Source organism: Hylaeus anthracinus, unplaced genomic scaffold, assembly GCF_026225885.1.
Source record: "Hylaeus anthracinus isolate JK02 unplaced genomic scaffold, UHH_iyHylAnth1.0_haploid 0, whole genome shotgun sequence".
Lineage (NCBI taxonomy): Eukaryota > Metazoa > Arthropoda > Insecta > Hymenoptera > Colletidae > Hylaeus > Hylaeus anthracinus.
The window spans coordinates 12,604,544-12,616,513 of NW_026533254.1; the positions used below are offsets into that span (position 1 = coordinate 12,604,544).

Here is an 11,970-nt window from a genome sequence, read left to right on the forward strand (position 1 = left end):
AGAAGCATTTGAGAACCACTGGGACAGCACGAGGATCGCGGTAGTTTCATCATTTACCGTTTAATTTTTTCGTAAAATTATAAAGCGGCTATGGCATCGATCGTAATACCGGTTGCAGTGAGATTTACTCGTGTCACGATCGATAGTTTGCACAATATAAATAAAAATATTTTACTTAGGTAAGATTTCATGTTTAAATGTACGATGCCGGAATGCGTGCATTTATCGCGTGCATTTTGCAACGTATAACTAAAGGTTAGGTTGTTGAGTAATGCACATTTGCTACGTAATTGTATTGTCGTGTCAATTTTCCCAATGAAACTATCGTGTATTTCATAGAAATGATTGTACTTTCTTTTATTCGTTTTGTTTATTTTCCAAAGATGATGCGTTCGAAATATTTCTTGTAACCGTTTTATAGGTTATCTCAGCCATCGTACATTTCTCGGCAACGACAAGAATACAGTACAATTACAGAAGAAAAGAAGTCGGAAAGTGGTGACGCGGAATCTGCGGTTCCAGAGCTCACAGAAAATGAAAAAAAATTGAAGGCAGATCTTGAACTGCTTAACAAAGAGTTAACAGAACTTAGAACCCACAACACTGAGTTGGATGGCAAATATAAAAGGGCACTTGCCGATGGCGAAAATCTTAGAGTTAGATTGATGAAGCAAATCGAAGATGCAAAATTGTTCGGTATTCAAGGTTTCTGTAAAGATCTCTTGGAAGTAGCAGATATTTTAGGCAAAGCTACAGAAAGTGTACCGAAAGATGAACTCACAGAAAAAAACCCACACTTAAAGACTTTATACGAGGGTTTAAGGATGACAGAAGCACAGTTGCATAAAGTAAATACAAAATTGAGATTTAATTATATTCAAATATACTATATAATGAGATTTGTATCATTCAATATCTGTTTACAGGTATTTAAAAAGCATGGTTTAATTTCATTGAATCCATTAAATGAGAAATTTGATCCCAATCAACATGAAGCATTATTTCAACAGGTAGAAATAATATACTCTCTTTACATAAGTTTTAGTTTGTAATTGTGTTGTATGATCAGTATTAACAATATATTTTTATATAGGAAGTTGAAGGCAAAGAACCAGGGACAGTAGTAGTTGTATCGAAACTGGGCTATAAATTACATGAACGAGTAGTAAGACCTGCATTAGTTGGTGTTGCTAAAGGATAATTTATATGGTTTTATATTCAGGGATTTAAAGAATCACAGAATAAAGTCTCTGCTACAATATTACAATTGAAATTTAAATGTAAAACGGATACACAGTCTGAATGAAAAATTAATATTGGAAATGAGCAAAGTACATAAATTTTATGAGAAGTAAATTTCTTCTCGACGAACGTTAGTTATTAGTCCATGTTAAAAAAATGTAACATATATTTGAACTTCGATGTTTCTTTGATCATTGCAAATAGACATATATATATATTTAAGCAAGTCATTCCTTTTATTATACTGTCTTTTGTATCTATTATATTTTAATATGAAAACGTAACAAAGTAATATATAAGTTCAGTTAGGAAATTTAAAATATGATCGTTAAATAAATAAAGGATTCAAAATAATAATTTAATGGGAACCACCATCTTACAGGCCTACTAGTATGAATATATAATAAGTTCATTTCACTCAATTTCGATAAAAATCTACTTATCAAATATATCTAACACCTTTCAAAAACTTTGTACAAATCAGGCAAGCTGGCTATTTGTAATATCGTTGAGTCGTGACTAAAATGCTTAGGGGGAAGTAAACTTTCTTTAATTGCAGAATATAAAACATGTTCTGTAATATACTTCCAGTCATGAGTATTATGTGTAGGATTCATTTGACTATAATATTTTGCAGTTTCTCTGCAAATATTTTGAAAACATGGTTTTTCTGATGACCATTTAACCTCGGTAGCTAAACGTAGTATATATAGAGGAAGACCAGCTTCACATGGAAAATATTTTTCTGGGAAAAAAAATTGTTTTTAATTATAGTTTAAATACTAGTGGTTCGCTAAAATACTACTCACCTAATAATACTGGTAAAGAGTTTAATTTTCCCTTCTTATCTATAACAATAGAAAAATATTCCTTCAACATGTCTGCCTTTTCTAATAATAATTCTGCAGCACTTGATGCTAATTCCCCTTTATCTCCATCTTCTTCTGTCCACATAGCTTCCTCTGTGTCTAATCCTAACATGGCTAAATCATTTAAAGGGATTGGCTCCTAAAAATTAGTATAAATTTGAATATAATGACAATAATTTTGTCTATTGTAAATATTAAAATTTGTTCATACTGAAAATTTGATGACACCATAGTTGGCAAAATCATAAAGCATAATTTCGTAAAACAGCTCTTCCCTAAATGAACAAAATACAACTTAATTATTCGTACGCATTATTAATATTTTATGAATATTTTCGAATAGTCTTACGCCAATTTCGTAGTATTGCAAAGATATAAATTAACTCCACTCTGAATAAGAGCAGAAGATTGATCTATACAGCCGACAAAAGTTAGATTTGATAAAATTTCTTTCAACCCTTCATGGCACTCGTCTTCTACCTCTTTACGTAATCTTAAAACACTTGTTAATTTTACTTCTCTCCTAAAATTGTTTATTGAGTAGGATTTAAATTCTTTACTGTCATCGTTATCGTTTTTATTGTCATTGGTGTCTGTCGATATAGGTACATTAGTTGTATCATCATTCGACTTATTATTTTTATCATTCTTATCATTAACTTTTGTTTCTTCCTTAGGAGGACTACTTTTTTCGGCAGGCTCTTTTTCTATCGCGGTACTCTTACTTCCAAAATATTGATGCACTTGTTTCCGTGCTTTTTCGGCGACAGTGTCGATACATTTTTCTTCTGTAAAATCATCCATTGTACTTTCTTCAAATTCGCTAAGTGAAATTTGAAAATATTCTTGTACAACCGATAATTCAGTCTTATTCTCTTTGTCATGTTCAGCAAGTGTAACTATATCACAAGTATCAGGTACTATTACTTTTGATGATGTAGCAGGACTGATATCATTTACAATACTACTCCATGGCGTACTTGTTTTTTGTACTTTTGCTACATCAAAGTTTGATTCATCTACTTTTTGTTCATCACAGATATCATTAGCGTGATCTCTTTTATCGGTATCTACTTCATTTAATTTCGATTCGTTGGATACGGAAGTATTTATACGTTTATCGGATTCGGCATTACTTTCGTCTCTAGTACGTTTTATTGGTGTCTGAATAGTGAAGTTAAATTTGTCCAATTTCTGATCAGATGCATCAGTTCTGATCATATCTTGAGGTCGCACCTTTTTCGTTTTATCGCTGCTGTCCTTCTCATATTCTGGTAGAACTTCTTTTAGAACTTCTTTAGTAATATCTGCCTTAGGTAAACGTGCTTGTACATAAAATGTTCTAGAAGCACTGTTTCCAGACAATTTGTCATCCAGGGCAAACTTCATTCTTTCAATGATTGAATTTTCGTGAAGAAATTTCACTTCGTGTTTTGTTGGGTGTACATTGACATCAACATTTCGTGGATCAATTTCCAATGATATGTAGCACCATGGATGGGTCTTTTTTGGAAGATAAAAAGTATAAAGCTCTTCTAACATTTTACGAATTGCTGGAACAAGATACAGGACGTGAGGACATTCGGGAAATTTCTACAATTTCCAGAATTTTCTACACAACTCAAGAATATTCTAGACCTCTTTTAAGATATGTCCAGAATGTTCTAGAACGAACCTGAGAGAATGAAACTTGTTCTAACATTTTGTACTTACAAGAAGATTCTACCAATCGATTATTAATAAATAAAAGAAATATCATTCTTTTATTCGTGTAATTGGGATTTGTTATTAAGGCATGCATCTTAAATTTATAGGCATCATCTGTAAGTTCCACTTCCAATAATTCACGGGAGACAGGATTGCCATAAAGTATTCTTGCATTATTCATTTTTGTAGAATTATGTGGTGTACGCACCTAAGTGATTAAAAAAAAAATGTTATTACAGTAGAATGATAGTATAATATCAGTTTATGAAGATTGAAATACTTGAGGTGTTATTTCTCCATGTTTTTTCAATACAAATCCTACAGTTGGGTTATGTACTGCATATTTTGTGACTACATCTGTAATTTTGTTGAATTCCTCTGGTACATTTGACAAGGCCTTTCTTCGTGTTGCAACATTGTAAAATAAATTCTCGATCATTATAGTAGTACCTTGATTTCCAGCACATGCTTTAGGAGGTTCTTTTAGTTTACTGTCAATGTATGATGCTCTAATGCAAATAAAGGAGATTTTTAAAAGACAATTATTTACATTTTATTATTTTCCTTCTAACTATAATTTACCTACTTGTATGCACATTTTTCATCAGCTGTTTTTGTTGTGATAGTCAAAAGTGCTACGTGACTGATGCTTGATAAGGCTTCACCACGAAATCCAAAAGTTGATATCGTTTGTAGATCCTCAAATGTTTGTAATTTGCTTGTGGTAAATCGTTCGCAAACAATTTCCATGTCATCCTTCCTGATCCCTGTACCATTGTCCTGGATCTGAGAACAATATCAAGTACTAAATTTATTACATTTACTTATACACTCGAATTAATAAAAAATGTACCTGCAATAGTTTTAATCCTCCCTCTTTAGCGATAATCTGGATATTAGTTGCTTTTGCATCAAGACTGAAACGTTCGAGATTAAATTCGCAGCGTAAAAGAAACGCAATGTTTACGATGTTTCAAACAGCTCACCTGTTCTCGATTAATTCTTTTAATGCATTTGCTGGCCTTTGAATTACTTCGCCAGCTGCAATTCGATTCACCACGGTGCTATCTAATTTCTTAATTTTTCCTGGAGCGTTCATATTCGATGATGTTTCTAGATTTTTATTGAATTTTCGAGAAAATGTACGTAAGAGATAATGGATGTAAATAAGTACATACGTAAATATGTCGCAGTTACTGCCATGGGCATATTTACGATGCTAGGTAATTCAATTTCATGTAAAATAAATGAAAATAAGCACTTATGTTCCAAAGAATACGGATTTTGCATTTGGAACAGAAGTTGTGCATTGTATTGTGGAAGTTTTTCTGTGTTTTCATTGCAGTCTTCCCGCCAAATTCGTCCAGCTAATAAAGAATGCCAACATCGAAAAAAGGAATGATGGCGAACTTTCTCGAATTTATGGGGTCCTAGCAATGGACAAGACCCTAGGCTTCGAAATCTAAAGTTTACGAATACGTTTGTCGCGTTTCTTTAGAAAATGTTCAAAATAGGAAACGAGACAAACAAATTGACAAATTTCAGATTTGTTCGAAGTCTACGGTTTTGACCATAATTGCAGTATTATCCTTGCTTCGTTGATACTGTCATTGAAGGAAAGTTCCACACGGAGAGAGAAGATTCGAGAAAGTACCTGCATTATCAAGTCATTGTTCGAATTATAGATAATCTCCTTAGCCAACATTCTGATTATGTTAAATATTCTTTTCGGTTAGTATACGTATTCATATATTAATAAGTTTAGTAACGGTAAATGTATCGATCGTGATGTAATAGCACCTATAAACACAATTACATTAATTCACCAATACAAATTCGGTTGTTCTTAAATTAGAATACGCATTTGAAATAAGATGTAACATAAGTTGCTGTACAAGCATGGTATATTTATGGACAGTTATTTTTAAACGATCATCGAACTATCTTGAATTTGCGAGAATCGTATTTAAGAGTTAGCTAAAGCATTTTTCGCCAATTGTGAATTGATCACTCAACGAGATTAATGACTTCATTTATTAAATAAATGAATGTAATCTAATCTATCATACATTTGTATTGAAAACAACAGATTCTCGTCAGAAAATGTTATGTTATTGCGTAATATTTTTTTTTACGATTCTTCTAGAAGACCCGAGCACTCCCAAAAAATACGTTATTCATTCTCAGAGTCTGGCACATTCTTTGAAATCATTTTGTATTTTGCATCGTAATTTAGACTAAAAAGTCTTTTTAGTACTTGGTATTTAATTTAATCATTTATAGTTGTTAGCACATCTCCAATGCCATTCATGTGCATAATTTTGGCAAGTCAGTCAACTATAAATGATTAAATTAAATACCAAGTACTAAAAAAAATCATTTATAGTTGTTAGTATCTCCAATGCCATTCATGTGCATAATTTTGGCAAGTCAGTTTTCGGATAAACAAGATTTAGAGTCCTAATTATAACCGAAATCTTCCAGCACCTTCGTGTAGTTTCTCACGTCGCTAATATTCTCTCTCTTCCTCTTTCGCGTTCGTATTGATTGCTCCTTGTTTCGATACGTCTGTCCTTCTCTCGACGCTTCGAGACTTTCGAGCCAATGGGAGCGCGCTGTTGAATCATGAAGTTGCCGCGAACGGTCGCTGCAGAAGCTTCTCGAAGCGTGAGATTCGGTGTATTAAAAGGGACGCGACGCGTGGCGCAGTCAGATACGATTTAGCAAGCGACTTGTGAACATTGTTGAACAGTGCTCAAGTGCAGTATATCTGCGACGTTTATCGAGAGATACAACAAACGAACGAAACAAAAGGTGAGTTACCTAATTACATTTTGGAAGCTCGTATATTTCTGATTAGTGAATCTTCTTCGTATTCCGAAGTGCTCGAGATATCAAAGGTTAACGTTTAGAGACATCACCGTGAAGTTGCCTCGTTACCAATGAAGTTGCTTCGTCATCAATGAATTTCCGTTAAGTTTCGCCCTAGTTCGATTGTTTTAAAGATTGTAAATTATTTCATAGAGTTTCGTTTTCGGTTTATCTTTGGTTTTCGGGCATGATGATTCATGTTCTATTATCGTCGATTCAGCGGGGCTTATAACGAAAATGTTAAACGTAATTAATACGTTTGAGTTCTTCCAGCCATGTTTGTAACTTTACACATCCTAGATTAGTGTTACGTATTGCTACATATTATTATTAGACCATTTCGATAGATTCTCTCGTTGAATTCTGTAAATTGGAACACGAGTCGACGATTTTTTGTTTTGGCACCGACAAAGCAAGGACGCGTTACCCATTCGTCGCCAACGCGTTGTCTGACTCATTCTATTTTTGCTTACAGCTATAAAACATGGCTAAAGCTCCAGCAATTGGAATTGATTTGGGCACCACGTACTCCTGCGTGGGTGTCTTCCAACATGGCAAAGTTGAGATCATTGCCAACGATCAAGGAAATCGAACGACGCCGAGTTACGTCGCCTTCACGGACACCGAAAGGCTGATCGGCGATGCGGCCAAAAATCAGGTCGCCATGAATCCGAACAACACCATCTTTGGTAAGTGAATTAAAACACAGTTTGAATCCTGATCGTTCCCGAAATTTCTCGAGCTGTTTCATTCTTACGTAATACATTCGTAATTTGTATATTCGTGATTTGATCTTGTACCGTGACAACAGTAAAATGACATAATATCAAAAACGTATAAAAGAAGGGCTTTTCGAAGCGAAGATGAAGCAGCGCTGAAAATCCTAACACGAAGACCAGATAATTATACACCTAAATTTTCCTTTCACCGTTCATTATTCTTCCTGTTACTGAATTTTTCTTATCCCCTTTAACATGTTTACTGATATTTAATTCTTAATCGCACAGACGCCAAAAGGTTGATCGGTCGTCGTTTCGAAGATGCAACGGTACAGAGCGACATGAAACACTGGCCGTTCACGGTAGTGAGCGACGGTGGAAAACCGAAGATCGAAGTTATGTACAAGGGGGAGACTAAGACCTTTTTCCCAGAAGAAGTGTCGTCAATGGTTCTGACGAAGATGAAGGAAACGGCAGAAGCATTTTTGGGAAAGAACATCACGGACGCAGTGATCACCGTCCCAGCGTACTTCAACGACTCACAGAGACAGGCCACGAAGGACGCGGGAGCGATAGCTGGCTTAAACGTTTTACGAATAATAAACGAACCGACCGCAGCTGCGATCGCCTACGGTCTCGATAAGAAGGCTGCAGGCGAAAAGAACGTTCTCATATTCGATCTGGGCGGTGGCACGTTTGACGTGTCTGTCTTGACTATCGAGGATGGCATTTTCGAGGTAAAATCGACAGCTGGCGACACTCATCTGGGTGGAGAGGACTTCGACAATCGCATGGTGAACCACTTCGTTCAGGAGTTCAAGAGAAAATACAAGAAAGATCTGAGCTCGAACAAGAGAGCCCTTAGGCGTTTGAGAACTGCCTGTGAGAGGGCGAAGAGAACTCTGAGCTCGTCGACGCAGGCTAGCATCGAGATCGACTCTCTGTTCGAGGGTATCGACTTCTACACATCGATCACGAGGGCCAGGTTCGAAGAACTATGCGCGGATCTGTTCAGAAGTACATTGGACCCGGTTGAGAAGTCTTTGAGAGACGCCAAGATGGATAAAGGTCAAATTCACAGTATCGTTCTGGTCGGTGGATCCACAAGAATACCGAAGATTCAGAAACTACTTCAAGATTTCTTCAATGGCAAAGAACTAAACAAATCCATCAACCCCGATGAGGCTGTTGCTTACGGTGCCGCTGTGCAGGCAGCAATCCTTCACGGAGACAAGTCCGAAGCTGTTCAAGATCTTCTGCTATTGGACGTAACACCATTGTCTCTGGGTATAGAAACAGCCGGTGGCGTCATGACCACCTTGATCAAGAGGAACACCACAATACCGACCAAGCAAACTCAGACCTTTACCACGTACTCGGATAACCAACCAGGCGTACTCATTCAAGTATACGAAGGAGAGAGAGCTATGACTAAAGACAACAACATTCTCGGCAAGTTCGAGCTGTCCGGTATACCGCCTGCCCCTAGAGGTGTGCCTCAGATCGAAGTTACATTCGACATTGATGCTAATGGTATGTATACAGCAAAGCAAACTTTTGTTTTATTTACTCATTTCATTGTTTCGAACGTATTGTTCAATGTTTACTAACACCCTGCGTAACGATTTCAGGTATCCTGAACGTTTCTGCGATTGAGAAGTCAACTGGAAAGGAGAACAGGATCACGATCACCAACGACAAAGGTCGACTGTCCAAGGAGGATATCGAGAGGATGGTGAACGAGGCAGAAAGATATCATAACGAGGACGAACAACAACGCGACAGGATTTCCGCAAAGAACGCTTTGGAGTCCTACTGCTTCAGCATGAAGAGTACGATGGAGGACGAGAAGATCAAGGATAAAATCGACGCGTCCGAGAAACAGAAGGTCCTCGACAAATGCAACGAAGTCATCGCCTGGTTGGACGCGAATCAGTTGGCAGAAAAGGACGAGTTCTCCGACAAGCAAAAGGAATTGGAATCTGTCTGCAAACCTGTTATCACCAAACTTTACCAGAGCGGCGGTGGTGGCGCACCAGGCGGATTCCCAGGTGGTGTACCCGGCGGATTCCCAGGTGGTGCACCAGGTGGTGCTCCAGGTGGCGGCGCTGGGGGCCCAACGATCGAAGAAGTAGATTAAAGCAGTCGTTCATCATCCAAAGCACCAAAGATTTTCATATTCCACGTTATTTATTTAACGTCATATAACATTATTCACATAGATTCCTGTAACTTTTTTTTTTTACACCAATACATTTTGTGAGATCTCAGGGATATTCGTGACTTTCACCGATTGTTAAAATATCACTGAAATTACATGAACAAATATTGTAATATGCCAGAGATTGGAACTTTTTTGTGAGAAAGTATTTAAATAAAGAATATTTCATTTGTTATAAAAATATTGTGATTGATAATTTCGTATGGTTTCCAACACTTGTCGATCCTTATTGTTAGACGATCATACGCGTGTTGGTCCATTCGGTTGTTTCTTAGTGTCCCTGGCGACAGGCAACTCATTGCGCGCGCGAGTCGGAGCTGGTTGCCTGTTGCCAGAGGCACTTACTAATACCTATATTAACAGTTACTATTTAATAACTAACAATTAGATTCATATTTCCAAATTTGTATTTTAAAGACTAAAATTCGACGATGAATACGTTTTACTTTAGAATACTCGCCAATAATTTAACACTGAGACTTCAACGATTTTTGTGCTCCTTGGTTTCGTAGAACTGTACAAGAATGATCAGGTACGTGGTGATAACGCTGATAAACTGAAAACAGTGTCGCGAAATCAACATTCCCCACAAGTAGAAATTACGATTAATATTTAAATTATACTTACCCTCGTCAGTAAGGAATTGTCCATTTCGAAAAAATCGCAGGCGGTGAATTTAACGCGACATACTTGCAACTGTAAAATAAAGTCGTTGGTCTCGCTTCGAACGCAGTCGCGATCGAAGTCCGTTCTCGGAAGGCTCTCCATTCCAAAACCGTTTAGATTCACCGCGTATCGATACAGGTCGGATCGATCATCGTACACCTGCAACCATGTCGGTTCCTTTTGTCGAAAGCTCCTGAAGGGTGCCAATCTATTAAACTTGGACGAGTGTTGTGTATTCAACGCGAACTCCTCTATGCAGAGGCCAATTTTATTTATTTCTCGATGTGTCAACGTGCACACCCAACACATCACAACGAATTGGAGACCGTAGATCAACCAGATGACATTGTTCAAGAAAATGAACCCACTTTGCTGTTCCTTCGCGCTCATGTAGATCCTGAAGAGCTTCGCGACTACCGTTACGAACGCGTTCGTCGAACACAACAGGAGATCTATACCGTAGATTTCGTTAACCGTCGCTACCACGGAGCATGCTTCTGCAAAGAGATAGTCTTTGAAATAAATCGAAAGCGCAACTCGACGAGTCCACGAATAAATTCGTCTACGTGCCAGAGTGGAGTTTTCTGATCCTCCGAATCTTCGAGGCAGTCCAAGGAGCGCCTAATTTCTCATCCATTCGCTCGATCGTCGCGTTGATCGACCTGAATCGCTGGCAGATCATGTATACGATGATATCGAACACGAAACTGTTCGCCAAAGTCTGCGCAATCGTGTAATAAAGGAGCAAATCGGACGCGTATATCTGATCGGGTGCTGTGAAGTAGTAGTAGACAACGTGCGCTGTCAGCGATACAGGACCTGACGACACAGCAATAAAAATCAGGAACAATTAACACGTTGATCGCCACGTATGGGTGACAAGGATTTACACTTAGGAATAAATAAATTAATTCTGAAAGTGAGATGTTGAAAAGAAATTAATTTTGATAAAATTAGTAAATTCTAAAGGGATCGTAAAAATAAGTACTTCCGCAGATGTTAAATTATGTCGTTTCTAATTGCATAGAAACGCAATTTTAGTTGAATAGGAATTTTCACGATTATTAGCCTGGCACTCGACGTGTTAAAAGAAGTTACTTTGATGACTCCAGGAATTTTTACTTCGAGCTTTAGTCAGAGTTTACTCCTACCTAGCAAACAGACTGTCAGAACAGCCAGGATCTGCTTGATCTTGACGGCTTTTTCATTGACCGGTACCTCTGTACCGATGTGTTGATCCAACGATTCCATCATCTTCATCAATGCAGGCCACTTGTCGTAGTGCTGTATCACGTGGCAGACATAGTAATACGCCGAAACGTGGCGGATTACCTCGTTCACGCAGTACATGATCTCGAATAGATCGCTCGAGAACACCTCGTGGAAGTCTGCGAAGTCTATCGCGGCGAATGCAACGCTCACCGTGCACACGCCGAAATGGAGTGCGTGGAGGATCATAGTGAACGCTTTAGGACACTTTTTGGGCCTTGCGACGCCCACGCCCAGGAGCCAGGAGACGAACATTATGGGGCGTAGGGTTCGTTCTGGTTTCGATTGGTTGTCTTCTCCCATTCTTGTACTTAATTTGAAACTTTTTCACGCACTTTTGAAAGATACTTCTTACCAAATGAAATTGTTATGAAACTCTGTACTAGTTGAGTAGTAAAGCTCCAAG

At 37.6% G+C, this 11,970-nt stretch overlaps 5 protein-coding genes across 8 annotated transcripts in view; 2 read left to right on the top strand and 3 right to left on the bottom strand.

Moving 5' to 3' along the window:
* LOC128896994 (dihydropteridine reductase) overlaps nt 1-11,970 on the bottom strand; it is a 73,014-nt gene that overhangs the window by 38,920 nt on the left and 22,124 nt on the right. The window lies entirely within an intron of this gene.
* LOC128897014 (grpE protein homolog, mitochondrial) lies at nt 6-1,458 on the top strand. Its single transcript, XM_054160641.1, has 4 exons — nt 6-179; nt 422-848; nt 927-1,010; nt 1,094-1,458. The coding sequence occupies exons 1-4, from the start codon at nt 91-93 to the stop codon at nt 1,199-1,201; spliced, it is 708 nt and encodes a 235-aa protein (XP_054016616.1). The 5' UTR covers nt 6-90; the 3' UTR covers nt 1,202-1,458.
* LOC128896811 (DNA mismatch repair protein Mlh1) lies at nt 1,601-7,158 on the bottom strand. 3 transcript variants are annotated; one of them, XM_054160321.1, is made up of 10 exons: nt 6,642-7,158; nt 4,805-4,931; nt 4,672-4,735; nt 4,405-4,604; nt 4,099-4,327; nt 3,825-4,026; nt 2,461-3,664; nt 2,323-2,386; nt 2,052-2,250; nt 1,601-1,987 (listed from the first exon to the last, which is right to left on the bottom strand). In XM_054160321.1, the coding sequence occupies exons 2-10, from the start codon at nt 4,915-4,917 to the stop codon at nt 1,695-1,697; spliced, it is 2,568 nt and encodes an 855-aa protein (XP_054016296.1). In that variant the 5' UTR covers nt 4,918-4,931; nt 6,642-7,158; the 3' UTR covers nt 1,601-1,694. The 3 variants fall into 3 exon arrangements, with proteins under 3 accessions (XP_054016296.1, XP_054016287.1, XP_054016303.1); XM_054160312.1 differs by lacking the exon at nt 6,642-7,158 and adding an exon at nt 5,080-5,895; XM_054160328.1 differs by lacking the exons at nt 4,805-4,931; nt 6,642-7,158 and having other exon boundaries at nt 4,405-4,623; nt 4,672-4,708.
* Nucleotides 6,473-9,810, top strand: LOC128896844 (heat shock 70 kDa protein cognate 4-like). The gene is made up of 4 exons (XM_054160354.1): nt 6,473-6,632; nt 7,165-7,378; nt 7,697-8,941; nt 9,040-9,810. The coding sequence occupies exons 2-4, from the start codon at nt 7,174-7,176 to the stop codon at nt 9,546-9,548; spliced, it is 1,959 nt and encodes a 652-aa protein (XP_054016329.1). The 5' UTR covers nt 6,473-6,632; nt 7,165-7,173; the 3' UTR covers nt 9,549-9,810.
* LOC128893070 (uncharacterized) lies at nt 9,513-11,867 on the bottom strand. The gene is made up of 4 exons (XM_054153830.1): nt 11,447-11,867; nt 10,866-11,114; nt 10,257-10,792; nt 9,513-10,185 (listed from the first exon to the last, which is right to left on the bottom strand). The coding sequence occupies exons 1-4, from the start codon at nt 11,865-11,867 to the stop codon at nt 10,111-10,113; spliced, it is 1,281 nt and encodes a 426-aa protein (XP_054009805.1). The 3' UTR covers nt 9,513-10,110.

Bases quoted from the DNA above. Each gene is read 5' to 3' on its own strand.
- LOC128897014 (XM_054160641.1), top strand. From the start codon at position 91: ATGGCATCGATCGTAATACCGGTTGCAGTGAGATTTACTCGTGTCACG. The intron at 180-421 runs GTAAGATTTCAT...ACCGTTTTATAG, and splicing joins AATAAAAATATTTTACTTAG to GTTATCTCAGCCATCGTACA. The intron at 849-926 runs GTAAATACAAAA...ATCTGTTTACAG, and splicing joins CAGAAGCACAGTTGCATAAA to GTATTTAAAAAGCATGGTTT.
- LOC128896811 (XM_054160312.1), bottom strand. From the start codon at position 5,158: ATGAAAACACAGAAAAACTTCCACAATACAATGCACAACTTCTGTTCC. The intron at 4,605-4,671 runs GTACATTTTTTA...TATTGTTCTCAG, and splicing joins GAGGATTAAAACTATTGCAG to ATCCAGGACAATGGTACAGG. The intron at 4,328-4,404 runs GTAGGTAAATTA...TATTTGCATTAG, and splicing joins GATGAAAAATGTGCATACAA to AGCATCATACATTGACAGTA.
- LOC128896844 (XM_054160354.1), top strand. From the start codon at position 7,174: ATGGCTAAAGCTCCAGCAATTGGAATTGATTTGGGCACCACGTACTCC. The intron at 7,379-7,696 runs GTAAGTGAATTA...TTAATCGCACAG, and splicing joins TCCGAACAACACCATCTTTG to ACGCCAAAAGGTTGATCGGT. The intron at 8,942-9,039 runs GTATGTATACAG...TAACGATTTCAG, and splicing joins ATTCGACATTGATGCTAATG to GTATCCTGAACGTTTCTGCG.
- LOC128893070 (XM_054153830.1), bottom strand. From the start codon at position 11,867: ATGGGAGAAGACAACCAATCGAAACCAGAACGAACCCTACGCCCCATA. The intron at 11,115-11,446 runs GTAGGAGTAAAC...CTGTGTCGTCAG, and splicing joins TCTGACAGTCTGTTTGCTAG to GTCCTGTATCGCTGACAGCG. The intron at 10,793-10,865 runs GCACGTAGACGA...ATCTCTTTGCAG, and splicing joins GATCAGAAAACTCCACTCTG to AAGCATGCTCCGTGGTAGCG.